This window comes from Gobio gobio, assembly GCF_949357685.1.
Source record: "Gobio gobio genome assembly, chromosome: 4".
Lineage (NCBI taxonomy): Eukaryota > Metazoa > Chordata > Actinopteri > Cypriniformes > Gobionidae > Gobio > Gobio gobio.
Genome location: NC_137100.1, coordinates 50,854,301 through 50,881,418, shown reverse-complemented (window position 1 = coordinate 50,881,418; position 27,118 = coordinate 50,854,301). Strand labels below are relative to the sequence as shown.

Sequence of the window (27,118 nt, the reverse complement as noted above, 5' to 3'; positions counted from 1 at the left end):
TATCTCAAACCGATAGCAAATATGCCTAACATTGCTAATATTTAAAGTGTTCTGTTTAAATTAGGTAAAAGGCTACCAGTAGCACATAGGCTAATTGTGAATAGTAAGTGTTTCTAAGAACAGTCCGATGGACATCTGCAATCTGCAGCTGATCCTGGTTCAGTTAATAACTCGGCGAGCTTCTCTTGACTTCCTTAAGCGAGGTCACCTCTTGTGGTGTCTGTGTAGCTATATGTGGGTGTGTTACTGCTAAAGACAGTGAGAGATAGAATGGAGGATTTGGCAGAGTATCATGGACCCATCAGTAAGAGCCAAGCAGAAGAGATCCTGAATGAAGCGGGCAGAGATGGCAGCTATCTGATCAGAGACAGCACGAGCTCAGAGGGGTCTTACTGCGCGTGTGTGCTGTGAGTACTGCATCAGTGTCAGTTGCCTATTTTGCGCAGAAATTAGTAACAGTGCCGTGGTTCTCAACTAGTGGCTTATGACCAGGTCTGTTCTAACTTTTGGTTTTAGTACAGCGGGGAATATTATTAAACAGTGTAGGGCTAGACTACTATACAAAATGCAATGAATTGTATTCGCGTTACATCGCCTCATTCTAGAAAACCACAGGCTGAATTGGGAGCATCTGCTACTGTTACTATTTCTGCCTTATGAAGATATGGTAAAAAAAAAAAAAAAAAAAATTATTTCAAATTGTTTCGAATTTAGCACATTAGTGACAAGGATAAATAAAGTAACAAAGATAACAAAGCTTGTGTCATTCACAATGAGCATGAAACCATCTCATTTAAGTCTACATGTTTGTAAGAAGTTGTCTTCTGAGGACTCAAACCACTTGATAACCACTGTTGGGCCGTTATCATAACTTTGTGGAATGAAGAAGTGTAGTTCACATGCTATGAATAACATTAGCATCATTAACTACGGATGATGTGTAGTCAGTCGGTTATTATCGCAAAATAAACCTAGGATGAAGCCTTCGCTCCGCGTCAATGTAGGGCCTATTTTCAATAGATTGTAGCCTACATTTCCCACTTATTGGTGAACATTTTTAAAAAGTGGTTTATTTTGTTTCAAAATCTTATAAATGTATCATGATGTGGCAATGTGGGCCTTCTAACCCACACATGGGGTAAAAGGCTCACCAGCAGCATGGGGTAAAAAAAAAAAGTCACACATTAATATCTAAAATAATGTTTTTAAATAATGTCTAAGTTAATACTTGTTCAAAATAATAACTTTAGCAAAGTTTGCACTATTTTCTTTTTTAATTAATTATGTTCAATAAATATACCGTCATTAAAATATGTTAATATAAATACATATTTTAAATATAGGGTAGAGTGTGTGTGTGTGGGGGGGGGGGGGGGGGCACGACGAAATAACCACTAAAATCAAGATAAGTTTTTGTTGTTGTACCTTGACCAGAGTGATGTAGAAGTTATTAATTACTATTGATTGATTATTAATAAGAAAAGACTCCTTTTTCTCCGATTCTGAAGCTTTTTTATACAATAATTAAAGTCGTAAAAAAAAAAAATCAGAAACCGAACCAATAACGGCGCGGAACGCGCGAGCCCACCAAAAGGGGCGGGTCTCGGGCTATATAAGCAGCTGACTCATCGTGCATAGGCAAATCGATTCATTCAACATTAGCGACTCTTGAAGCCGCCACTGATTAACTCGCAGCTCTGCAGCAGTTTGATCATCTCGCCGCGAGAAAACGGATTTGATATGATATAATTTTTAACAGCAAGAAACAAGTGTTTTAAAGCTTGCTGTTTTGCAGAACATCACAGGTTTATGTGATATGAGAAGAGCAAGGCCTGTAATTAGTGAGTACTTGTTATTTAAGTAAAACATAATAATATTTTCAGAGTGACATAGCTTTTTTCCAAACCTAGTCTGTGGGGTAAAACACACCCAGGGAGCATAAGTATCATAAATACTGTAGTTACCATGTTCTGAACATCACATTCTTTGTTTTTCCATCAAATTTAATCTAACTAGGTGGTTGAATAAAAATATTTGGACTTTTAAAAATTACCTCACATTAATATCAGCTAGCTAGCCAGCCTGTTAGCATCAGCTAACAATATTTTTCAAAAAGGTTGATTTTCAAAATGGTTCGTTAATAATATTCATATTTATCTACTGTTATTTTGGCTTGTCTTTTTTATTTTAAGCTAAACCATGTTTGTACTCTGATTTTGCTGTAAATTTATAAAGAAAATTGCTTTGTCAGTGTGGGGGCATCTTACCCCACCTGTAATTTTGGTACAAAATTAATTTTTTGTTAAAAATCTAATAACATGAAAACTCGGGACATTTTTAATACTTGATTTATAATTTGTGATCGTCACTGAAAACTAGGATAACTATTATAGACACAACTTTTGTTTCACAGAAAAAGTTACACAGTGCTTAAGGGTGGCATTTCCCCCACTCTACCCCATAAACAAAATTATTCTTCAAAGTAAAGGTTCTGAAAGCAACGATTTAGATCCCATAATAGTTTAGATTTACAGTAGTAACATTAAATCATATTTTAATATGAAATGATTGGTATCATTATAAATATAGTGATTATCTCTGAGGTGGACACCCAACTTAATATATTATATTAATCTGAATCTAACCATGTCATGTCAACAAATGGAAAAGTCAGCAGGCTGTTTATCATGTCAATTTGTGCCTTTAGCCACAACAGCAGGGGTGCCTTTTACCCCAAATATACTTTTATATATTCTTCCGTAATTGAAAAACTGTTGCTTTAATTAGCATATTCAATAATTGTAGCGATTTCTCATTTGCTACATAAAGCTGCAGTCTGTACGTTTTGTCTCTGTGTCGCCATCTCTGTTTGAAACCTGCAATTGCAGTTATTTGCATAATTATTGTCTTTCTGTGGTTTTTGCATCGGCACGGCTCCTCAGCGCGGATGAATCTAGTGTTTGGCTGTCATTCATTCACCTCACCGGTGTGGATACTGTACTTCGTCACAGATTGGTATGACCAAAATAAGAATTTTCACAGAAAAATGTCAACATGCAACATGTCTGCCACTTTTGTTCTGTCCAACTGAGAAAATAGATAGCGCTACCAACGATGATTAAATCTAAAAATCGCTTAGCTCGTATCACATCAAACCGTGCAAATTATTATTGTTCTATGACTCCTCCTTTATGTATATAGCCTACAGATGTGACATAATGACGCGAAGACGAATGGCGCCGTGCTCATTTCCCGCGGAACGCTACCAGTACCACTCACTCTAACACATTATTACAAGCTTACCATTGTGAATCGGGCTAAGGTAAGGAGATCGTTTTGAACACTGGCTGGTTAAATACTTGGTCAAAAATGGATTTTGGATAATTGAACTAAAAAAAGTTACGGACTGCAGCTTTAAATCAACTTTGCGTGGCTGACTGCAATCTCGTCAAGGATTAGCCAAATTTCCACGTGCATCTTGAAAAGCGGATATTTTGGAAAGTGCTGCAGCAAGTTTTTGTGTCATCTATTGTAGGGATGCACCGAAATAAAAATTCTTGGCTGAAGCCGAATAATAATAAATACCAAACGTGGTTTTTCAAAATTTTTCCATTTATTTAGCGCACTTTTTTTCACCATTGCATAAATTAAATAGTAAAAAAATATATTTTTTACTACTTTTGACTTGCTTTTAAAAGAGAAATAAACTCTTTATTTAACACTGAACATTTTTTAGCATTCCAGCAGACATTATACAAATAAAGCACAATATGACTAAAATTAATTAAAAAAATATTATAAATAAATCAAAAATTATATATATATATATATATATTAGCTTGACTTGGTAATATATAGTTATATCAACCTAAAACTTAACATCAAGAACATTCAGGTAAACAAAGACACCTGAAGGGGTGGACAATTATTTTTGTTATTTTAATTCTGTCGTCACATGAATTAACATTAAATATACACTGATACATAATAAAGCTTCAAAGGTTATTCAGCCAAGAGCACCGAGTGATTTTCTCTTTTTCTTTTGTTGTTTGACAGACAGCGGCAGGTTTACTGTATTAGCAGGCTGTCACTTTAAGACCTAATGCACGGATCCTATTGACACGCATTTCTTTCCCCAACTGATATTGTTCACTTAAAGCATAACTGACTGTGTTTACATGAATACTCGTCAAGACGGCCATTTTGACATAACTGTGTGTATTTGACAGTTTGAGTGTGTAACAAGGCAGGAAACAGAACTGAAGGGATCACACGGACGCTTTCATAGACGCGGCTTGTGCGCATGTTTCGGTGTGTCAGACAGCAGACAGCATGAGACTGCAAGGAGTTGTTTTTCGCAAGTTATTGCGTTTAATAACTCTTTAACGTCAAGCAAGTCACATAAGTAACAGTCGTGTGCCCAGTCTATTCTCTGCTATATGCGTCGACTAGGGTTGGGAATCGTGAGAAATTTTCCGGTTCCGGTTCCGGTTCCGCCTAACGATTCCGGTTCCGATTCCGGTTCCATTAAAATTATTAAACAAATAGTGGTAAAGGAAAAAGGCGCAATACGCAACTCAAACAATCCATTTTGTGTTTATTACTTGCTCTAAAATTTATTTACAGGTTGGCAATGTCAAAAAAGTCCTGTACTGTATATATATTACAGTATTAATTAAGCCATTCTTGCAACACATTTTTTTTCAAATGAACACCTCTGAAATTGTCTTATTACATTTTATCTCTCTGTCTCTGAATAAAACCAAGTTATAAATTATATTTATTAGTTATATTTATTAATTAGTTAATTTAATAGTAATTCAGTTATTCAGTGAACTTGTAAATAATAAATTGCAATTCAGCATTACAAAGGTAATTGTGCCTAAACGCTTACCTAAACCATGGTGACTCAACGGTTGACATATATATATATATATATATATATATATATATATATATATATATATATATATATATATATATATACATATAGGCCTTTCACTATAAATCTTGTATAAGCCCTGTGGCACTCTGTGCTGTAGCAAATGTTTTGTCAAATTGCTAGTGCAGCTTCCTTTGCATGTTATTAACTTTTCACGTGTTACATTTAGCTTCATTATCATTCATTCTTTGGAAATGAATCCATACTTGTGACTTTCTCTTCGCTATGCTGGTGGTCAACGAGAAAATATCTGACGCAAAACCGTAAATGTGTAGCGCGAGGGCTTTCAGGCTGAACTGCGTTGCACTCCTGGAAGCGGCAGGCAACGTAGGGCTGCTCGATTATGGAAAAAATCATAATCACGATTATTTTGGTCAATATTGAAATCACGATTATGTAACACGATTATTTCACATGACTTTGGGAATGTGTTGTATTTATTAAAAATACACCTTTCAACAATTCAATTGAAATTGTAACATTTGTTGTACTTTTTGAACTATTAAAATAAATAATATAACATATATTCAAATCAAAGTATAAAAGTATTCACGTAAAAATGATAATCACAAATAAATAAGATCAACAATATGGTTCGGCTAGATATGCTTTTCAGGTACGTCTAACCTTAGTTTTCAGGTACAGAAATGTCTCAAATGTAAAATAACATTGCATATTTGAGTACATAAATTAAAGATGAATCCTATTAAACTTACAAAAGCTATTCAATCCGGATCGGATATGCGTCGTCTTTATCGACTGTATAAAGTTCACTTAAGGCATATACAGACTATAGGTGTTTCTCAATGTCAAGGATCCTTCCTCTGTAGGACTAATCCTTCCAAGTCACTTCCTTCAGAGGCTAGGCGAGACTCCTCTTTAGCATTCGGAGAACATGTAAATGGAACAGGCTTGCAAGTGCGCGTCAGCCTCATTACGTCAGTGAAAAGGTCCGTTAGCCATCAATAACGTCATTTGTATAATATCAATACGGTTGTAATTTGTACTGGCATTTAAAAGTTAATAATAATAATAATAATAATAATAATTAATTACATTTATATAGCGCTTTTCTAGGCACTAACTCAAAGCGCTTTTACATAGAAGGGGGGAATCTCCTCAACCACCACCAACTGTCACCAAAAGTTAAACTTTACTTATATTTACTACGGTTATAACAAATGTTTGGTAACGTTACACTTGAAAGCATATTGCCCCGTTAACGCTCCGACTCCGCCAACGTCCGATATTTTGTATTTTTTGAACAAGATAGCAAAGCTGCGCGCATAGGATTGTGGGTGATTTGAGAGCGCTAAGTGCGCGAAGTCTACTCGTATGCATCCTTTCCTGTATATGGCATATTTTTCGAACGAAGGACTCAGACCTTGGTTGAAATTCCGAGGATCCTTGACATTGGAACAGCCCTTCGACGGCTGTCGATGACGTAGCATCCTCGGAATTCTGGCTTCCGAGGATCCTTCCTTGACATTGAGAAACGCCTTATGTCTGCTAGGATACTCATCAAGATGGACATGTTGACATACGTTTTGTGTGAGTTTGTCCGTTCAAGAGCAAGACTTGAAAGAGAACTCAATATTTGCGCGCTGAGAGACGTGTGCGCGCTCTCGGATGAGGGCACAGAGACACATTTCCTCACAGCGCGCGCGGCTTCTCATTCGCGTCTTCTGGCACTAAACCCGGGTGAAGACGGTGAAAACGACTGGTCATATTCAAACATACGGCAGCACTCGCATGCATTGAACAAAGTTTACAAAGAGAGAATTATTTGAAAAATATGAGGGGAAAAAGGACGTTTACACGGCACCCCTGCTCTCGTCAGGTTTTGTTTCTTTATTAGATTGTCATAGGTCACTGTTTAATTTTCAAGTGGTTAAACAAATTTGTGATGTTCCCTTGCGTTGCAGCCACTACCATGTAGCAAATCTTAGCATGTTTCTGCTCGTCGTCTGATTCCTCGAAGCCAAACTGTTCCCAGACAACGGAGTTGGTTTAGCCTTTTTTGCTCACCAAACGCTGCTGTAACTGCCCTCCTTCTGCCATCTTTACTCGCGCAGAGTTTTTAAATTCCAGCGGATGATATGCACACGAGACTCCCGATCTGAGAAAGTTTGTGGCTTCGGGAGGGGCGGATGAGCGCATGCGCGTTTCATTCAGAACGCAAGGCAAAATAATCGTTTTTTCTCGATTGTACTATTTTGGTGATCGTTGGGAGGCAAAATCGAAATCGAAATCGAAATTCGATTAATTGCACAGCCCTAAGGCAACGTAATTAATATTCATGATGAGGTGAGCCAGGGTTGCCAGGTTTTCACAACAAAACCCGCACAATTGCACAATCGTTTCAACCCGCGGACATGAAACACAGCCCGCGGCAACAGTGGAAAGCGGGAAAGCGGGAAAATCACGGAGTTGGCAACACTGGCTGTCACTCGCTATGAAAGGATACGCTTCCAGCGCTTCGCACACACATTGCACCAGAACCGTTTTCGGAACCGAAACTTAGGAATTTCGCGCGGTTCTGGTATTTTTCAAAAATCAGTTTCGGTTCTGCATAAGAACCGGTTCTCGGTTCCCAACCCTAGCGTCGACCTAAAACGTACATTTTTCACAATGTCGACAATGTTAAGATATTGCGTACCGTTGCGATACGATATGCATATCGCGATATGTACATTTGCGATATTTCGAAATATATATTTTTTGGCCATCTTATCTTAGGCCCATTACGCCTACAGGTATCATAATCAAATCACTGAGGGTGCTCTTTTAAAGTGCAGATGTAGGCTAAGCAACGGCTCCGCCACAGCAGTGAGTGTACAGTAAGACATTTAATATTTAGAATTTACTAAATATTTTGCAACAAATATTTTTCTATTAATCTATCAGTCTGCATTTACATTGCTATAATACGTTACTATGTCAGTCACTTCCGAAACTTTGCACCGTACAATTGGCCATTAATCCTATTTGCAAAACAAAGTAAAATATGTAAAACAATAGTTTTATTCAATGGATTATATAGACTGTAGAATCGAAAGCGAGCCAAGCTCCATTTACGATCACTAAACACTGTCGCTTGTCAGTTCATCGCGATCTCACAAAATTCAATGAAACCGCTGACAATGCACAATAAATATCTCGCTAGTCGATTCGTGTCTACACTGTTTGTTTGTTCGAGAGGTTTTTCAAGCCTGTATAACTCGGCACTGAATAAAAAGGAGTGGAGTCTGATTAACTTTAAACATATTGGCAATTGTACAAGAGATAAACAACTACGTCACCGCTGCAGACACGCGTTGTAAATAGATACATTTGACGTTCTACAGACACAAATACGCACTGGAACATTTGCCAATATATTATTACAGTATCAACTGAGGGTGCTCTTGTTTGCATTTGAGGGTGCTTAGACAATTCAGCAGAACAGTGTCTGCAAACGGCATTTTTTGCGTCTTTCTCGGACACTAATGCTTCCACACTGTAAGCCTATACAGGTTGATTGAACTTAAACAATTTATGGAAACTCGTTGCCCTGAAAAAGGTAATTTTGTCTTGTTGAAAAAACAAAACATTTCCAGTTGAATGTATTTAAGATTTCAACAGCATTTAATTACAAACTTTTAGTTAATTGAACTAACAGTTTTTAATTCAGTGATATTGAAATTTGGTCACCATGATGGAGATAAGTGTTCGTTTTAGTTGGCCCTTGACTCTTTAACTTGAGTTTTCCGCTGACTGCTTAAACTGTGTGTTTATAAAGCACATTTGTTATGGCAAGGAAAAGCAAATTGTAAGAATAAAAGAGAATTAGTCACAATTTTGAGCACTACATGATTTTAAAATCTTGAATATTATTCAATTACCATAACAGTGCTGTAGAATAACATAAATAACATCACGTAAATACAAAATTTATAACACATTACCTCTATAACCATAACATTTGAGTCTGAATGAGATTAGTGATTCAGCCACTACATGATGATGTCATCATCAATAAGCCAAAGTCACCATATCACGTTTTCTCTTTGGCTTGTCTTGGCATAACTAAAGTGTGTTTTTTTTAAACACAGTTAAAGCAGCCAAAGAAAAAAACACGAATGTTAAAGAGCCAAGGGTCAAGAGTCCAACTAAAACAAACACTTATCTCCATCATGGTGAAACAGACATAAAGTCAATTTGCATGAAGCTGGTAATGCTGTTTGTGGAGTTGTTTAATCCTCCTCTGCTGAGATCTTCCGAGATTTAATGTCTTATTTTATCTTCAGTTGATTTATTTAGTTATTTCAAAATGAAAACCTTAAACAAAATAAATTGTTTAAATAAAGTATCGTAAAATAATTTTTTGAGTGTAAACACAGCCTAAACTTACATTTTGTTTTACTGGCTAACTGTTATACATTTAATTTATTAGGGTTTAATAATGTATTAGCTGTTTGAGACCAAAATATACTCACCAGCAAATGTTGATAAAAATGCGGGCAGCTGCATCCATGCCTGATTTCAGTTCAAAGAGCCAATCAGCATCTTCCTTGTATTGCGTTGCATTGACAACAGACTAAAATAGGCTCTGTTAAGTACATTTAATTAAAAAATTTAAATAGAATGAAAAAAAATCATGCAAATCGTACAACAAACGAAAAACATGGAGTAATTGAACAAATCTGTTGGAGTTTATGTTTATTGTACCTAAATAATTTGAATTAAAACAATTTCAGGGATAACAGTGCACACTTCCGACAAGTTTGGTGCATTTAGAAGCGTGCGCGTCTCTCTCACACGCGGTGGTTGCTATATTTGATCGCTTCATCAAAAACGTAATTGTTCGGTAAAATATATTCGGTCTTTTCACTTATTCGGCTGAACACCGAAAGTGCAATTGTTGCTATTTTCAGTCCAAAGGCATACAGGTTAGGTAGATTGGATGCAGGTAGGGGTGTGTGTGCGTGAGTGTGTGTGAAGCGGACCCTGGAAATAAGTGAAAATAACGCTATGAAGATGGATGGACTTGTAAACTAGTCTAAGCAGTTTATGCAACTGGCCACAGACTTAAGCATTCCAGACAGGCTTGTAACAGAGCAAATACTATTCTATACTATTTATTATGGTGTGAATAACATCAAGTGATTATAACTGTGTGTAAATCTCCAGGTGTGATGGATGGATTTACACCTACAGAATTTTCCAACAAAAGGACGGCCTCTGGACAATAGAGGTACAAATGGATTTAATAGAGCTTTGTATTTTTCCTCAAGTGAAAGTAATGTGATAGAAAGAGATACTTCTGTTTTAATAGCTATGTATGTTGCTTGTGATATGTGACCACTTCTGTAACAAAATGTAATGCCACTGTTTTTTATATACAAGAGAAGAACGACACTATATACTGCAGACTGCAGAAGTACACGGGGACTGTTTTTCTATTTGTGGTCACTGTGCTGCATGTATTTATAGCTCACCACACAAATTAACAGCCATCGGCAATGTACATGTTATGTTTCAATATCACCCTTACAACCCATTTCATACGCATCAAAGAAATGGCAAGATGTGCAACTTGTCAAAAAACACCCTGAGATGTTGATAAACATTTGCATTATGGTTCACCATGAAACCAAAAACAGTTCTGTATCAAATTAAAACTGGGTCTTTAAAATGATTCACATAATGTCATGTTTTATATCCTATTGTACTTCCTGTAACTGATCAGCATTAACCACCAGCCACAAAAGAAAAATACCACAAAGATATTTTCATTTATATGCAGTCAAACCAAAAATTATTCCGACACCAGATATCATTTTTTTTCTAGTGGGTGCAGGACACTATACTTCATTCATGTGAGTGGGGATAGCAAAATAAACTGACTTATTATACCCAAAAACTCTTCATACAGTGCATGGACTAGCAGTAAAATTGATAAAAATTTGGGACCAAAATGTTCTCAGACACTTTGATCTGACCATGTTTTGCTGAAGTGGTTTTTCTTTAATTGCTAATGCGACCTTTTACATCACAGACTGAACAAAATTAAGCATTGCTTTGTCATTGGTTGACCTAAATTGGTATTATCTAATTGTGTACTTAAATTTAACAACTGACATCTGATTGGATGATTGTAATCCATTGCATAGGGTGAATTCAGGGTGATTGGGACACTTTTTCCAAGTCATCTCAATGGCAAAAAGTGTCCCAATCACCCTGAATTGACCCTACCTTTCTATCAGAGATCTGACACTATCAAGATGAATTTGTTCTGACACAATTGAACCGAGTTCTTGTCATATTTTACTACCATTTTCTAACTATAGTGAAAAAGCTGTGATAATGTGAGAAAATGTTGAAGGTGTCTGAATAAATTTTGGTTGACTATATTTTACAATCAATGAACTCACTCAATGCACGGGTCGCATGGTATACCACAAGTTTGTATTAGTGCTGTCAAATCGATTAATCACATCCAAAATAAAAGTTTGTGTTTACATAATACGTGTGTGTACTGTGTATAATTATATATATATATATATATATATATGTATATATGTTTTTTTAAATATATATAAATTATATACATATTCCAGTATTTGCATGCAAATATTTCTTAAATATATACATGAACGAGTGTGTATTTATATATACATAATATACACAGGACACACACTATGTAAACAAACTTTTATTTTGGATGTGATTCATCAATTTGACAGCACTAGTTTGTATATGGTATATTCTTTTTAAGAGACCATCATTTTTTATTTAAAATCTTTCCAGATGGCTCCTGGGACGAAGGAACGACTCTTTCGAAAAGCCAGTAACCTCATTGCTGCCTTTAAGATCCCGGACCAAGGCATCTGTGTTCCTCTTCTGTATCCTGTGAACAAACCTAATCAATAACACACAAGTTGAAAAAACACCTCACTGTTTCTACCTGCTGTAAATGTATGCAAGGGTATTTCTATGTATGAGATACAGGGGTGGGGGCTCTTAATCCAAGGGTAAATTGTAGAAAATGTGTAAATTGTAACAATTTATTTAAGTGTATTAGATATATCAGGAAGGAGAAAACATTAGGGGACATGCCAAATACCTCAAATGAAATACATTTAATGATTTAAATTGAATTCAAATAATGGTTGTTAACTTTCAGGTCAATATCAAATATAAAATTAATTGTATATAATCAACAAGCTAACACAATAATTGCAACAACAATTGCTCTGCTAGAATATTTTAAATAATGGTCCACTCCATTCCCTACTGTATTGTATTATCAGTCTGCCAATAAACACAGAATGTTTTCTTCAATGTTTTCAGAGGATTTTTAAAATGAGGAACCACCTTGAATTAGATATAGACTCAACAATACTCACTTCAGACAGCATCAGCAAATACAGATAGCCAGCTATAGATCACAACAGCAGAGAAGGAAAAATAGGCCTTGAACAATTTCAGATCTTGTCCGACGCTTACTGCTATCTTATTTTCCATCTGTGAGTTTTATAACCACAAAGTGCTTCCGTCTTTGCACATTCTACTTTTGGTGGCTGAACTGTAAAACAAAACTGTTCTGTGGTCATACTTTACACTGAAACTTCATTTAGTGCCACACTTCCTGCAACAATACCATCACTAATGTTAAAAAGAAAATAGTTTTGACTTAAAAGAATTGTAATGAAAATCAGAGCCATCTTGGTGTTATACAAAATATGCACAATTTACTTTTTTTCATCCCAGTCAAAAAATATTTGCAGAAGAGGTAATGTTCTATTTGAATCTTTATGATTCTTCGAACTCATAAAACATGGATTCCTCAGTGTTTGAAAGTTCCACACGCTTGAGAAACAAATGCAACACTGCAAAAAAAAAAAAAAAAAAAATGCTTATTTGGAAGTTTCTTACTTCCAAATAAATTCTGGGGAAAAAATAAAAAAAAGTGCGTTTTTGCTTCAAACAAGCAAAATGATCTACCAATGGGGTAAGAAAAATATTCTTGTTTCTGTTTGGGACAGAATAAAGAAACAAGATGATTTTTCTTACCCCATTGTTTTAAGCAAATACTCATTTCAGATAAAAAAAACACACACTTTCTGCCAGTCTCATGTTAATCTTGAGTACCTATAGAGTAGTACTGCATCCTTCATATCTCTGAAGAGTCTTTAGTTTTATCATATTTATAAAAGACAGATACGCTGTACCGATTCTTTCCGAGAACAGCCGAGCTTGTGCAGGCGGAGCTAAAAAGTCACGAGCAACTTTCTGAAACGTATTCGCATCCTAAAGGAGTGTATTTGGCACAGAAATATTCCGTCATACGTCCAACTGGTTTTCTGAGAATGAGAATCCAACTCTTTAACAGTGTAAAGAAGTCAGAATGCATGAAATAGTGAAAATAAAGGATACAAATAAATCATAAATCACCCTGGAGTGAACGAGTGCTTCAGCTGTTCTGTCCAAGTACTCACACGTAGTCACAACACAGAGGGAAAGGGTTAAATTTGCTTTTTTATTTATAAAAAGGCCACTGCCCAAAGTACTTTGTTTTTAAATAGGCATGTTTAACAAACTGCATTAATCTGTGTACATAAAGCCTATCAGCCAAATATACACCACAGGAACTTTGAAGTTTTTTTAGTACTTGATTTCTGAAAGAGGAAGATGATTTGATCATGAAAAAAATTACATATTCCTTTTTCACTTCAGTAACGATTGTGATCATGACAAAGATGCAAACTAAGATTAAAAGAAAAATACTTCTGCCACAATTTTTTTTCTTCGTGCAAAGTAACCGTACTTCAGTCGAAATGAACATCTGCAAAATGTCGGAACCATAACGTGCCTTCGAGCTCCTCTCGCACAAATCTGTTAAATATTTGCACGCTCGAAAAATTCAGTCTAATGCATTTATCTCTTCACCTTATATTCAGTGCAAATATATATCTCAGATTAAGATTACAAAGCTTGATGGTACAGCATATCCACAGAATTCACAAGAAAATACATTTACTCCTAATTCTTTTGAGTGTCATGTATAAATAGTCCAGTATCTATAAACAGTCTACAATAGTCCATTAATGATATACAAGTCCATATCAAGAGTCCTACACACAGAACGTCTACCCACAGTGCTGCAGACTTTAATAGTTTGGAAAAGACAAAAATACCGTTCTCCAGCAGGTGATTCTTTCATTTCCTTACACATCTTCCTCCTTAGGCCTCCTACTAGTTTCGAGAGGGATCAGAAAAAAGGAAAAGGACCTGTCAAAGTACTGGATAAATCCAAAACGTTGGAGCTTTGACACTCATTTAGAAACCGAAATGACAGACATGTGAAGGGAGTTTCACATTAAGTGTACAGCAAAAGCAACAGAAAAAGAGTGAAATCACATGAGAATAAAGAAAAAGAGAGCAGCATATTAACTGTAAACTGGAACATGTTTATGCCACTGTGTTTACATCCTGGGGTATGTTTACAAGAATTCACCTCACAGGCATTAGCGTTCATGTTTTTGGCCCGCGCTAGCCAAACCCCTCCCTACCAAAACCGAAATAAATAAAAAATAAATAATTGCATATAACTAAGGCATGTGATGAATACTGAAGTTGATTATGTACGATATGTCTAAGCCCGTTTCAAGTGATCGTTTCTAGCAGACCAGGAAGGCACAATTTCCACATACATTTTTTTTTTTTTGATTTCTACATTGGGAAAAAAAGAAGAAGAGTAAACTGTACAGTTTTAGCAAAAAAAAAAGAACAAAATTGTCTTCCACAGCAGCGGTGTAATTCTCTCAGCTTTGTCAACACCGATTAAGCAGAAACAACACAAGATGGCGGTGAGCTCTTGCCAAGACTCCAAACACTGTGAATCTCTTGCAGCCGAGGGGTTAAGTTTTGCGACACTTTTTAAGTCAGATACTTCTCCAGGACTCCAGAACTCTGTTGTAAATTTGACAGTTCCAGAGCTCTGTTGAAACTGTCGGGTTTCTGGAAGGTCATTTGAACTGCGAAGGCCCTGAAAGCCTGAAAATTCTGAAACATTTTACAAACCCCTCAGGTTTGCGAGATTTAATGCCATAACCAGTTTGACTCGACAAGTCGAATGATAACTGTACACGCTCGGATGAGAGAATCAGCATGTCTAGAGATGAAGACTACTTAATGTACTGTATGTCTAGAACAGTCACAGGTGAATCATTCTCTGCGCCTTCAGATTAGCAAGCAAGGCTTGTTCTTCAGTAAGAACGGTTAAGCCACTGTAAAACAAGAAAGACAAGAAAAGAAAAAAACCCGAAAAATCTGAACTTGTTAAGAGTGCATCAACGAAAGCAAAATCAAAATACCATCATTTGTCACATTTTAAAGGCAATAGAGTCTCTCACTTCGTTTGGTTGGGGTTCTAAAACAAGCTGAAGAGATATGTGGTAGCTTGGAGTGTATAAAGGGGTGTGTAGGCGTGTAGATGTGTGCTGAAGTGCCGCTGTTACCTGCGACCCGTTTCCACATGTCTGATCAGATGGATGTTGAAGGGGCTGTCTGCTAGCTCAGGGTGTTGTTCAACAGGCAGAGCGTAGAACCCATCATACCCTGAGACACGGCCCTCTGCAATAAGCTCATCCTTTTCTTTCTCAGTCCATGACAAACTTCCGCCCTCCCCCTCCAGGACCCTCTTCTGTTCCCGTAGCCATGCCCCTTGCACAGCTCGTATTCGCGCCGCCTCCAGCACACGTGTGAGTTCTTCCTCCGGCGATGCTCCGTAACGAATGTTAAAGCTAAGCGCCCCCTGCTGGAGCACAATGTCAGCGAATCGCCGCATTTCCCCTCCAACCATAGCACTTATCTGGGACACTGAGACGTTTACGCCGTTCTCCAACACTCTGACACCGCCTCCGGCACCGCCCCCGGCCACTCCCAGATCTGCCTCCAGTGGGCCGGCCTTGGTGAAATAGTGTGTGTCACGCCCTTCCACCGTGAAATGGAGGCCTCTCAGGTATATAGCACCGTTCAGCACAGCCGCCACACGACGGCTGTCCTCGCTTGCCACGCCGATTATCTCAGTCGCCACCACTCCATCACGGATGGCGAATTTCACACCTTTGCCGAAAATTGAAGAAATGGCGGAGAACATCGGCCTGCGGCCCTGCCGACCTCCGATTTTCCCATTGGCTGGCGTCATAGGGAGGCGATCCAGTGAAATAAAGTTTTTCAAGTGCTTCTGAAGGTCACACTGGATGCCGAGTACAATCTGAGGTGAGATGTTATGAAATAGTTATCATGAGTCTTGTTTGATTGGTGCATAAGATTAACTCTTAAAGGAATAGTTTACCAAAAAATGAACCATTGTGACCGGATTGAGTGGGTGAGTTGAATTGGATATTGCTGCCAATTTCATAAATGCCTCAAGGAGATCTCTATCATATGACTTTTAAGAGTGTCTTAGGGTGTTTTTTGGTCATATCGGAACTTGGCCCCAATCCTGATTCATTTTCATTATCACTTTTGTGTTCAAGAGATAAAAGTCACCAAAAGCCCAAAGAGTTTGGACCAACATTATTAGTATTATTGTTCTGCGTAATAAATGACAACTTGATAAATTATGATGACACAAAAAGAATATTTCCAAACTATTCATTTAAAACTAGACTAAATAGACGAATTATGTTTGCGATGAATGCTGTACTGTGGGAAACCTCAACTTACCTTGCTGGTGTCCCAGGTTTGTGTGCGGATCTGTGTGGCCATCATCTCATATGTTTGCTCTGTGTTCTCCACCTTTGGTTTGGAGAACCCTGGAACCACGTTATGAAGCTGGAACCCAAAGAGCTGGAGCCAGCTACTGATATCTGCACAGAAATAGATACAAAATACTGTAAAGCCGTTTAAGAATTTTGGTTATTTTTATAAAGAAAGTCTTATGGTTTGAAGTTCATTTTCAGAACTTGTTGGTTATGGTAAAAGACTACATAAGGAACTGTTCTGCTCATGGGAATGGAATATCACAGAAAATAGTGAGTTTTGTAAAAGCTACAAAAAATGTAATGCAGTGTGAATACGACCATGGCCGTACATCATTGAGGTCCCCAAGGCCTGAACCTGGTGTATAATAAAAGTTGTGAAACAATTGCCTAATAATAACTTCTGTGGTGCTGCAAATATACTGTACAACGGCGAGATAACAGACTTTCTCATCTGAGCCGATCAATGGTCTAACAGTGCTTGTCAATGTGAAACGACATTCAATCAAATAAAAAAGTGGGCGTTACTTTTTAAACAGGTAAGCGTGAATTCCAGAAGAATGCTCAGGTTTAATGGTCAAAAGTGAGATGTAAAATGTAAGGTTTAGGTAGGTAAACATTTAATATTTGACAACTGTGTTACGAGAGAAATGTTAAACGACTGACAGTACTATCCAGGAATGTAAACAACTCAACTGGAGTTTTAACTTTTATTACACTTTCCTGATAGCCTTTTAGTAAATGCACTTATCCTCGCTGCATTCACTTATCCTCAACTACATCAAATGTAGAACAAGGTAACCATGGTAAAATGTGTGGCTTTGACAAGTGTTGTGTTCATTGTGACAGTCATTTAGCCTTTTGTAAAGCAAATATCATTAGCAAATGTCTCTATATTAATCTCCTTCTTCCTTTAAAGGGGTGGTAAACCACGATTTCACTATTCTAACTTTAGCTAGCGTGTAATGTTGCTGCTTGAGCATAAACAACATCTGCAAAGTTACAACGTTCAAAGTTTAAAGCAAAGGGAGATATTTGCTTTTAAAGAAATCAATTTCTAAGGACTACAGCAAACGGCCAGTAGGCGTATAGGTGTGGTATAGTTAGGCTGGAGTGTTGTTGCCGCAATGCCGACGAAACGCTGTTATTTTCATCCGGATTGCAGGTCTGGGGTACTTGCTTTGTTCAGCCTTCATAGGGACGGGGGTGCGTTGCAGAGCGTTTAACATACAACATGTTATGCACATGTGTGTTTGAGACGGAGGGGAACAGGCGCGCTCGGGGCTCCCGCTGCACATCTCACGGAGGAAAACTTCCACAAACTTCGCGAGTTCAATACAGGATATGCACAACGGCTTGTCCTGAAAGCTGGATTTACAAACAGAAGCTGTTTACGGGCTGACCACAACCTGTAAGTCTGATTTATTTTTCATCGATGTGTTTTCCTGTAATAGGTTAATTGTACGTTTTAGCAAGGAAGTAAACAGATGACAACACTGTTCTGCAAACCAGTCTGTTTAATGCTCATTCATACTTACCGTTATCCGACGAACACCTAACGTTACAAACACTAACGTTAAAATCTCAACAGCGAACTTGGCATTAGTGTAAATGATTCTTTGATTAGAACTTTTATGTATTGTTTATCTACAGGCTTGCTAAACATGGTTCTGTGTGTGATTTGGCTAACTTACTAGTAAAGCCAATGTTTAGTGTTCGTTTTGGGTTAATAGTTCTTGCGACAGATATTTGACTATAATCGTTCTAAAAATACAAAAGTAACAGTGCCATTCAGTAGCGATCACTATAGATCTGCAGTCTTTACACTTGAGGAATGAACAGGTTGAACAGGTTCTGCTCAATCATCTTCACTAAAATGTTCTGGGTCTGATTCGGGCTCAGATTGGTATGGTTTTGACACCATTGTTTCTAATACTGACCAAAGCACAGCCTCCAGGTAAGGGGCGTGGCGTTTCCGATAAACGTGCACTGCGGTTAGCGAATCAGAACACACTGGGCCAGCTAACCAATCTGAGCCCATCGCGTATTTTTGAGGGACTGGCTTCATACAACCCGGAAAGCATCAGACCGTTTTACAAGGAGGGACAGAGCAGTGTAGAATAAAGGTCAAATATATGAAAAATAATGCAATTTTTTTTTAAACAAAGCATGAACACATGTTACAGTGCACCCCACAAACACAATCAAGCCTTCAAAAGAATGTGTTTTACCACCCCTTTAATTTTCTATTTATGCCAAGAAACCTGCAAGTATTTGTTTCCGTTGTATATTGATATGCCCATGGCTGGTGAGTGCTCAAAATGTAAAGTGATAGTTCACCTATCTTATCATTAACTTATTCAAATGTTGTCACTACAAACCCAAATGCTGCTTTTCGTTAGATTTTTCATGACTATGTGTTAACTTTTTCACTGACAGGCAAAAATACAAAACTTTTTTCACTTGTATCAAGGTAATCCCAAGCTCTGTATTTACATACTGAACAAACCTTTTTGTTTTGTACATCCCTTTTGCAATCAATGGTACTCTGGTAGTTTAATAGTTCAAAACAGTAGGTAGGGCCTCTCTAAAATGGAGTTGACCATGGGTTATGAATATCTTGTTCTAATGCCAAAGTAGCCTCGAGCAAGACACTTGACCCTAGTTAGCTTGAGGGGGACAGTCCTGGTAATTAGTCTACAGCAAGTTACTTTGGCTCTAACTAATGAATCTCAGCTCTGCCATGTGCTATTTCTAGGCCGTTCATTGCCCCTTAGGGAAATGCCACTGGCATAAAAGCACAATCACAGCTTACAAAGCCAAACCAAAAGCATGACATTTGTTTCAAAGTACAAGTGAATCTGATCATATTGCACGCTCCAAGTTGAAGTGCCTAGCCAGAAGCCAGTTAGGGAAAAGATTCTCTGAAAATGATTTATCTGTTTTATCTAACTATATTTCTGTTTTATCTAGCAGGTACATTAAAAAAATTACTTCTTTCTCACCTGATGTGAACTTGGTTACATCCTGTAAGTTTCCCAGAGGATAATTGTTCCTAAATGCATACAAATTAAATGGCTTGGGATTCACACTCAGCTCCGCCCACAATTCGTGATTGGGCGTCGTCCATCTTCCAGCCACTACATCATAGTCGCGCCGACCGAGATGCACCAACCGTGTGAAAGAGTCATAGAGGCCACCCTGAAAACCGAAGACGAGAGGAAAGGTGGGGTTGGAATCTCGGTAAACGTCTCCATACGGTGTGTACCGAACTTCCTTCACCACGTGGCCATGGCTGCTGAAAACCGCAAGAGGAGTTCCGGCATTGTCACATGCTATATAGAATTCCTCGCCGCTGCTCATCTCCATAGCGATGAGGTGTCCTTGAAGGTCATAATAGAGGGAAGTGATCTCCGCACTACTGTGGTTGTACAGGTGCGTCACCCGGGTCGGTTCTGTCAGATCAGCGTAGAAGAACTGCAGCTGTGCTCCATCACTACTGCGGCTGGCCACTCTCCTCCCGAGCCCATCGTAACGGTACCATACCCTCTGTCCGCTGTCCCTGTCATAGGCACCCAAAAGCAGTCCATTCGAACCGTAATCAAAGAGAAGATTGCCACGGAGACGCAAGAACCCGTCCTCATCTGTGCGGTATTGGATCTCTCCAAGGCGTGTGATGCGGTCACGGAGATCGTAGCGTAGCGGTGTCAAACGTGCACTGTTACCGTGACTCAGCAAGTTGATGTTTCCGTTTAGGTCGTAGCTGTAACGCCACTGTGGGCGGTCATTTATGGCGACCGTCTGCAACTGCCCATCTGCGTCATACTCATACGCATACCGCGTGATGTTGCTGTCCACTCCGATGCGGATATCACAATTTGTGACACGTCCCATGCTGTCGTACTGCAGTGTCATCCAGTAGGCGATGGATTTCAGAATTTCATACTGAACCTCAATCACTTGCCCGTTTGGATTGAAGATCTTAGTGTGCTTCATGGCATGCGTGGTGATGACCTGGTTCAGGTCGTAGTTGATAACGCTGAACTTCCCGAACTGCTCGATTCGTCCCGACACGTCCACATAGCGGTAGAGGTCAATCGGAAGTGGCGTTTCGTTGATCATAGCTTGCATGCTGGTCACCCTGAAGTTGTTGTAGCTGTAGTCGAAGCGAGCATTAACCAATCCTTCTTCGCTGAAACGATATATTTGTCTACTCACCAGAGGACCTGAATCCAAGAAATAGAGACAGAGAAAAGGAAATGAATAAAATGAGAAGTTAGCAGCCACACAGAGGTGAGGTAAAATAAGAGTCAGCTTCGCCACAGTGTGAGATTGGATGAACTCCCCCACTGTCAGACGACTGATTGTGATTCAAAGCGCTTTTAGATCAGCCAAGCAGGAGGGGAGTGCAAGCGAAGTGACAAAAGGAAGATTAAATGTCAGCCTGTATGTTTATTGGTGCAAGAGTACAACCTGTTTACCTGTCCAACTGCTCACACATCTTACTCGTCTCTCTGTCTCACAGGATTATCACCTCACCTGTTTATTTGTGCAAAGAAGCCATGGTGCTAACTGTCTCTCTGCTAATTGATCTAAGCGTTTTACCTGGTTACTGGCTTCAGAAAAACTTGATTAACAAGTTTGTTTGCCCATATAAGCCCTAAGATAAAGGTGGAGTTTGGGGAGGTGTTGGGATGCTGGAACAGCTGAGATTGAGGAGAGGTAAGCAGCTGCTTATATTGGCTGTTGATTGGAAGATTAGATGGGCTCGCTAATCTCTAAATTATGTTTAGAAACTTCACTAAATATGTGAAAAATCGTATTACCGGTACATGGCTTTTCTACAAATGAGGGTATGCTAGTGATGGCAGAAATGCAGCTTATACTATGGTAGATATATTTGCATGGCTATTAGAGTATGTTTAATTAACATTTAATTAGCCACACAGTTATTAAAAAAGAAACCACTTTATGGTGAATTTACAGCAAAAATAATTATAGCATTAATTATAGCATGAATAGGAATGGGAATCTTAAAGACGGCATGAAATAAAATTTTACAATTCGTATTTTTATATGTAATATTGTAGTGTTTACTATAACTGATTTATCTGTGCACTTCATTCATTTTTAAAAATTAATTTACCCTTATAATCTTTAATCAAATACATTGACTAGCCCTCCCCCATCGAAACGACCTCTCTTCTCCCCCGGTCATGTGCTATGGCGCTATGGTTATCGCCCCCTGTCTCGTTTCTGCACCGCCTCTCAGAAACCTGTCACTGATCGTAGCAATATGGTGGTTAAGTGCATTTTTCTCGGTGTACACAATACCTTCTTCAGGAAGGACTTGAGGCAAAAAGAGAGAAATATATGAGAAATAAAAGCTTTTTTTAATGTAAAAATTACTCAATATAGTCGGACGAACAGCTTGTCGTGACGGCTCGCACTTAGGAATGTAGCGTGTGTGAACGCGCTTACGGCGCGCCCCCCTTATAAGGGAGAGATGAGAAAAAAAGTTTGACAGAAATAAAGCCATAAAAGGCTTAAAATAAGTGAAATCTGTAGCATAAACCAGCGAAAAGTGAGGAAATATGCTCAGTAACATATGTAGAAAAGATTTAGAGAGAAAATACATTTATTTAAGAGATAGATCGAGTTTTTCTCCACAACTGAGTGCAAACTGGCATTCAAATCTGCCTCCATTTTGTTAGCAACGCCCAACTTCCAACGGTCCAATCAATCCCTGAAGGAAGAAATCAGGCCTCGCCCTACATTTTTTCTAATTTCAGAAGCCGTTTCACTCGGCTATACGTCACAATAAGGAGAAAAAGACGATCTCAACTTCCGTTTCATGCCGACTTTAAGAATTTAACGATTCCAATTTGGAACGATTCCAGTTTGGTTTCTTTTAAAAAAGAAATAGTTTAGGGAAAAATTGTAATTCTATTATGCATATGATCAGATCATTTTAATCATAACTAAACAACCAACTCATTAGAGTCATATGTTTGGGAATCAAAGTACACTGATAGCGCTGTATGTTGTTGAGTCAAAAGAATCGACTCAAAGGAGTCATTTGTTTGGGAATTGGACTACACTGGCATTTGTTTTTGGAAAAAAATGTTGGGGATTCGTTGGTTTGGGTTTTTGTCCCTTTAAAGCAGATTGGGTCAGAAAATATATACCATAATGTAAAATTACTGATACTGTGATATAAGATTTGGGTCAAACCGCTCATCCCTACTGTCAATGTGTCTGTCATTGTTTATGTGCTGCTCTTACCTGTCTGCCTGTAGCGGATGGTGCAAACGAATCCTTCATGCATCAGGTGGATGGTTTTAACAGCACCTGTTGCCTCGTCGTAGGTGAAGGTAACAAGTGTTGAATCATAGAGTATCTCAGCCAGCCGCGCCACTCGGCTGTATTTATAGATTACATGCCTGCCTGTGCCCAGGTACAGGCTCTGGAGCAGGCGCCCATCGTGGGCGTAGTCTTGTGTGAAGCAGGAGGTGGGAGAGTCGGGTGGGGTGTAGGTGTTTCGGTAGTAGCCCACAGATAGAGAGGTCTGCAGGCTGTGTCTCACCATGCTGGGGAGGGTGACTGACAGCAGACAGTCTGTCTGATCATACTCAAATGTATAGCGCCGCTGACTGTGCAACAACAGCTGGACAGACTGAGAGAAGGAGAAGAACCGGAAAGAAAAAGAAGAATGAGAGAGACTATTTAAATGAGACTTAAACATGTACAGTACCAGAATCTCATGAAAATGTTGCATTTCACCCCAAAATTTTAACAAAAAAGGAAAATATGTGATTCCCATTATTGTCAATGGCAGTGTTGTAGTCGAGTCACCAACTGTCGAGTCCGAGTCGAGTCTCGAGTCCCAGTGTTCCGAGTCCGAGTCCGAGTCACCAAAGAAGAGTCCGAGTCGAGTCCAAGTCGAGTCACCATTACCTGAGTTCAAGTCCGAGTCGACTCCCGTGTTCGAGAATACAGAAAAAATACATTTTTTTGTACAGAATACAAAATAATATTGTGATATATTATTAAAATTTACAATATTTGGTTTTCAATTTATTATACTTTAAATTATCATTTATTTCTGTGATGCAAAGCTGAATTTTCAGGATCATTACTCCAGTCTTCAGTGTCACATGATCCTTCAGAAATCATTCTAATATTCTGATTTATTATGAGTGTTGGAAACAGTTTTGCTGCTTAATATTTTTTCATAACCTGTGATACTTTTTTAGGATACTTTGATAAATAAAAAGTAAAAAAAAAAGAAAAAAGAAGAAGCAAATGTTTTAAAAACAGAAATCTTTTGTAACAACAATATACACTACTGGTCAGTAATTTGGGGTCAGTCTTTTTTTTTTCTTTCTTTTTTTGAAATAAATCAATAATTTTAGTCAGCAAGGATGTGTTAAATTGATAAAAAGTGATAGTAAAGGAGATTTATATTATTTGAAAATATGTTTTTATTTTGAATAAATGCAGTTCTTTTGAACCTTTTATTCATCAAAAATATTAAGCAGCAGAACTGTTTCCAACACTCATAATAAATCAGAATATTAGAATGATTTCTGAAGGATCATGTGACACTGAAGACTGGAGTAATGATCCTAAAAATTCTGCTTTGCATCACAGAAACAAATTATAATTTAAAGTATAATAAATTGAAAACCAAATATTTTAAATTGTAATAATATATCACAATATTACTTTTTTTCTGTATATTTGATCAAATAAATGCAGGCTTGATGAGCAGAAGAAATTTCTTTCAAAAACATTACAAATAGTAATGTGCCCAAACTTTTGGCCTGTAGTGTATGTCATGTCGGCAAATATATTTGAAAGGATTGTTTCTGCTGCTTCCATAGACACCATTGTGTATTTTACAAACTATAAATGTATTGTTTTGCTATAAATTATATGCATTTAATATCTGAAATCTAAAATAAACATAAGCGAGATTAAGCGCTGAGCGCGTTCCGCAGAAAGCACAGTTTGAATCTGGCAGTTATTGTCACGTCACTGTACATTCGCTTCACTGTACATCGTCGACGTCTGATGCCAAATAGGCAGACATCGAACAACACTAGCTTCCTCTGTTTATTATCATATATGCATTAGGCAATAATAGTTTTTTTAAAGCTAATTTTAGCCAATGGAAAGCATTTTACTTACTTTTCTGGGTGCATCTGTGACAGATGTCTGTTAAAGTTTGAAGTTGTCCCAGTCTTTTCCACAAATGTGCGATTACACACACAACATTTAGCGCTGCTCTTTTCAGCATTAGATGCAAAATCCGTGTAGGCGAACTTCACGACAAATATCAACATTTAGCTCAAGAATGCGGCGTAAAGTGAGTGACGTCAGTCAGTGAGTGTGTTGTCAAGCAAGGAGAGCGAGCGGTAGCAGTGTCTGTGAGGGAAAAAATAGATCATGGCTTGTCTTGGGAGCCCGAAACAGGGAAAGTGTAACAACTTATATCAATTTTTGATAACCTATTTAGTCACAAACAACGTAATTAATTTGATGAATGCTCAAGTGCGATTTTATATATTTTTATATATCCTTGAGACTCGAGTCCAAGAACGAGTCATCAGTCCGCGAGTCACGAGTCCAGAGAACGGAGTCTCGAGTCGGACTCGAGTCCAGAGAATAAGGACTCGAGTCGGACTCGAGTTCGAGTCCAGGACTCGAGTACTCCATCACTGGTCAATGGTTAGTATTTTTCTGTGCATTACATTTTTTTATAAATAAAAAAAAAACTAGATTTATTTACTAATTTAAATAAATGTCATAAAATAATGTTAGAATGCAAAAAAGCTAATAAAACAGGCTTTGTTTTTAAATAAAATTATCAATAACAATTAATAAATAATAAAAAGGTAATCAAAAACAAAATAAAGTAAAGTTTCCTCTCATTTTGTGGTCAAATATGACCAGGGCAGCTTTTTTTTCCCCGAGATTCACATAGACATAGCCCCATCTCTCACACACATACAGTACACACCTTCTCCAGAAAAGTGTAGCTCCAGATCTTCCCATTGGCCCAGGTCCGTGTGATGATGCGTCCGTTATCGTAGTCCCTACGCTCTGTCCAGTTGCCTCTCTGTATGCCGGTGACGAGACCTTCACTCGAGTACGATACTCGCACTTGATTGTATTTACTGGGGGTCCAGAGCACAGGCCTGCCCTTGTCATCGTACTGAACACGCAGTGTAAACTTGCGATGGTCATCATAGATCTTCCCAACCCGACTCTCTTGACTATAGTCTATAGACAAGACATTCCTGTTGTGAGCCTGAGCGAGAAAAGGGGTGAGAAAGAAGGTAAAACTTATGATTTTATTACATCAGAGTACACGGAAACATGTGCAATAAAACTGGCAATAAAAGAAGACATTTTCTTTCTCAGGGGCACAGAGGGAGACAGGGTTGCTGTTATTGCCAACATTATTCAGCATATACATCAATGAATTGACAATGAGTCTGGAACAGTTTGAAGCTCCTGATTTCACTCTGTGATTCCTAGATCAATTTCCAGCTCTTTGCAGATGCCTTAGTTTGGCCGTCTACCACTGAAAGGGGTTACCGCAGAGTCTGGACCTTCAAGAAGATTTTGCTCCCATAAAAAGATAATGTCCTGTAGAGATGCCTGTTAGAATTTGGCTGAATATATTAGAATCAGTAATTGAGCCGGCTGCCCTTTACGGCAGCGAGGTGTGGAGTCCACTAACAAATTGGAAATTAGGCAAATGGGGAAAACATCCAACTGAGACCTTGCATGCAATAATCAGTAAAAAATATCTTAAAATTAAATGGGAACACAGCAAATAATGCATGCAGGGTGGAATTAGGCCAATAACATTAATTCTGTGATCCCCGTATCATTATAAAACCTTGCAACGAGTAGAGTTGAGCAAAGAAAACAGACCGCTTGCTGAGCTGGTCCTGAGTTTCACAATGAATTGTACTAACATACACATGCCCCTTGTGACCAGAGTAATTCTGCGAGCATAATTAGAATAAACCAAAGTACAAACACAAGCAAAACATGGTTATATCACATTTGGAAACCCAAAGTAAAATGCAATTCTGTTTGGCCCCTAATAATACTGCACAGTGGCAGACCACTTAGAATTTCAAACTTCCATTTGACTTTGAATGGAATGAAAAAAAACAGGTCAGGTACAATAATCGCTCTGTATTGGCAGCTCATTGTCTCTTTGTCTGTCACTGAATGAGCGACAGGGAGAAAGTGGCACTGTCTTCTTGTGTCTTTCTCTAAAGTAAACCTACTTTTCAAATGTATTATTAATAGGGCTATCAATGCATGCAATTAATTAAAGATGTTTAAGACATTTGTTTACAGATTTGACATTATACCATCTTATACACCACAGTTTAAA

General features: G+C 38.1%; 2 protein-coding genes across 2 annotated transcripts in view; one reads left to right on the top strand and one right to left on the bottom strand.

The window, feature by feature from the left end:
• The first annotated feature begins 140 nt into the window (after positions 1-140).
• sh2d1aa (SH2 domain containing 1A duplicate a) lies at positions 141-12,266 on the top strand. The gene is made up of 3 exons (XM_079814498.1): positions 141-407; positions 10,115-10,178; positions 11,735-12,266. The coding sequence occupies exons 1-3, from the start codon at positions 271-273 to the stop codon at positions 11,855-11,857; spliced, it is 324 nt and encodes a 107-aa protein (XP_079670624.1). The 5' UTR covers positions 141-270; the 3' UTR covers positions 11,858-12,266.
• A 1,180-nt stretch (positions 12,267-13,446) lies between these two features.
• The window catches only part of tenm1 (teneurin transmembrane protein 1), a 208,124-nt gene continuing 194,452 nt past the window's right edge, over positions 13,447-27,118 (bottom strand). The window contains exons 28-32 of the mRNA XM_079816225.1: positions 25,721-26,011; positions 22,981-23,371; positions 19,701-20,921; positions 16,661-16,803; positions 13,447-16,205 (exon numbers count right to left, since the gene is read on the bottom strand). Of these exons, the coding sequence (XP_079672351.1) occupies positions 15,444-16,205; positions 16,661-16,803; positions 19,701-20,921; positions 22,981-23,371; positions 25,721-26,011 (2,808 nt within the window). The 3' untranslated portion in view covers positions 13,447-15,443. The remainder of the gene's footprint in view (positions 16,206-16,660; positions 16,804-19,700; positions 20,922-22,980; positions 23,372-25,720; positions 26,012-27,118) is intronic.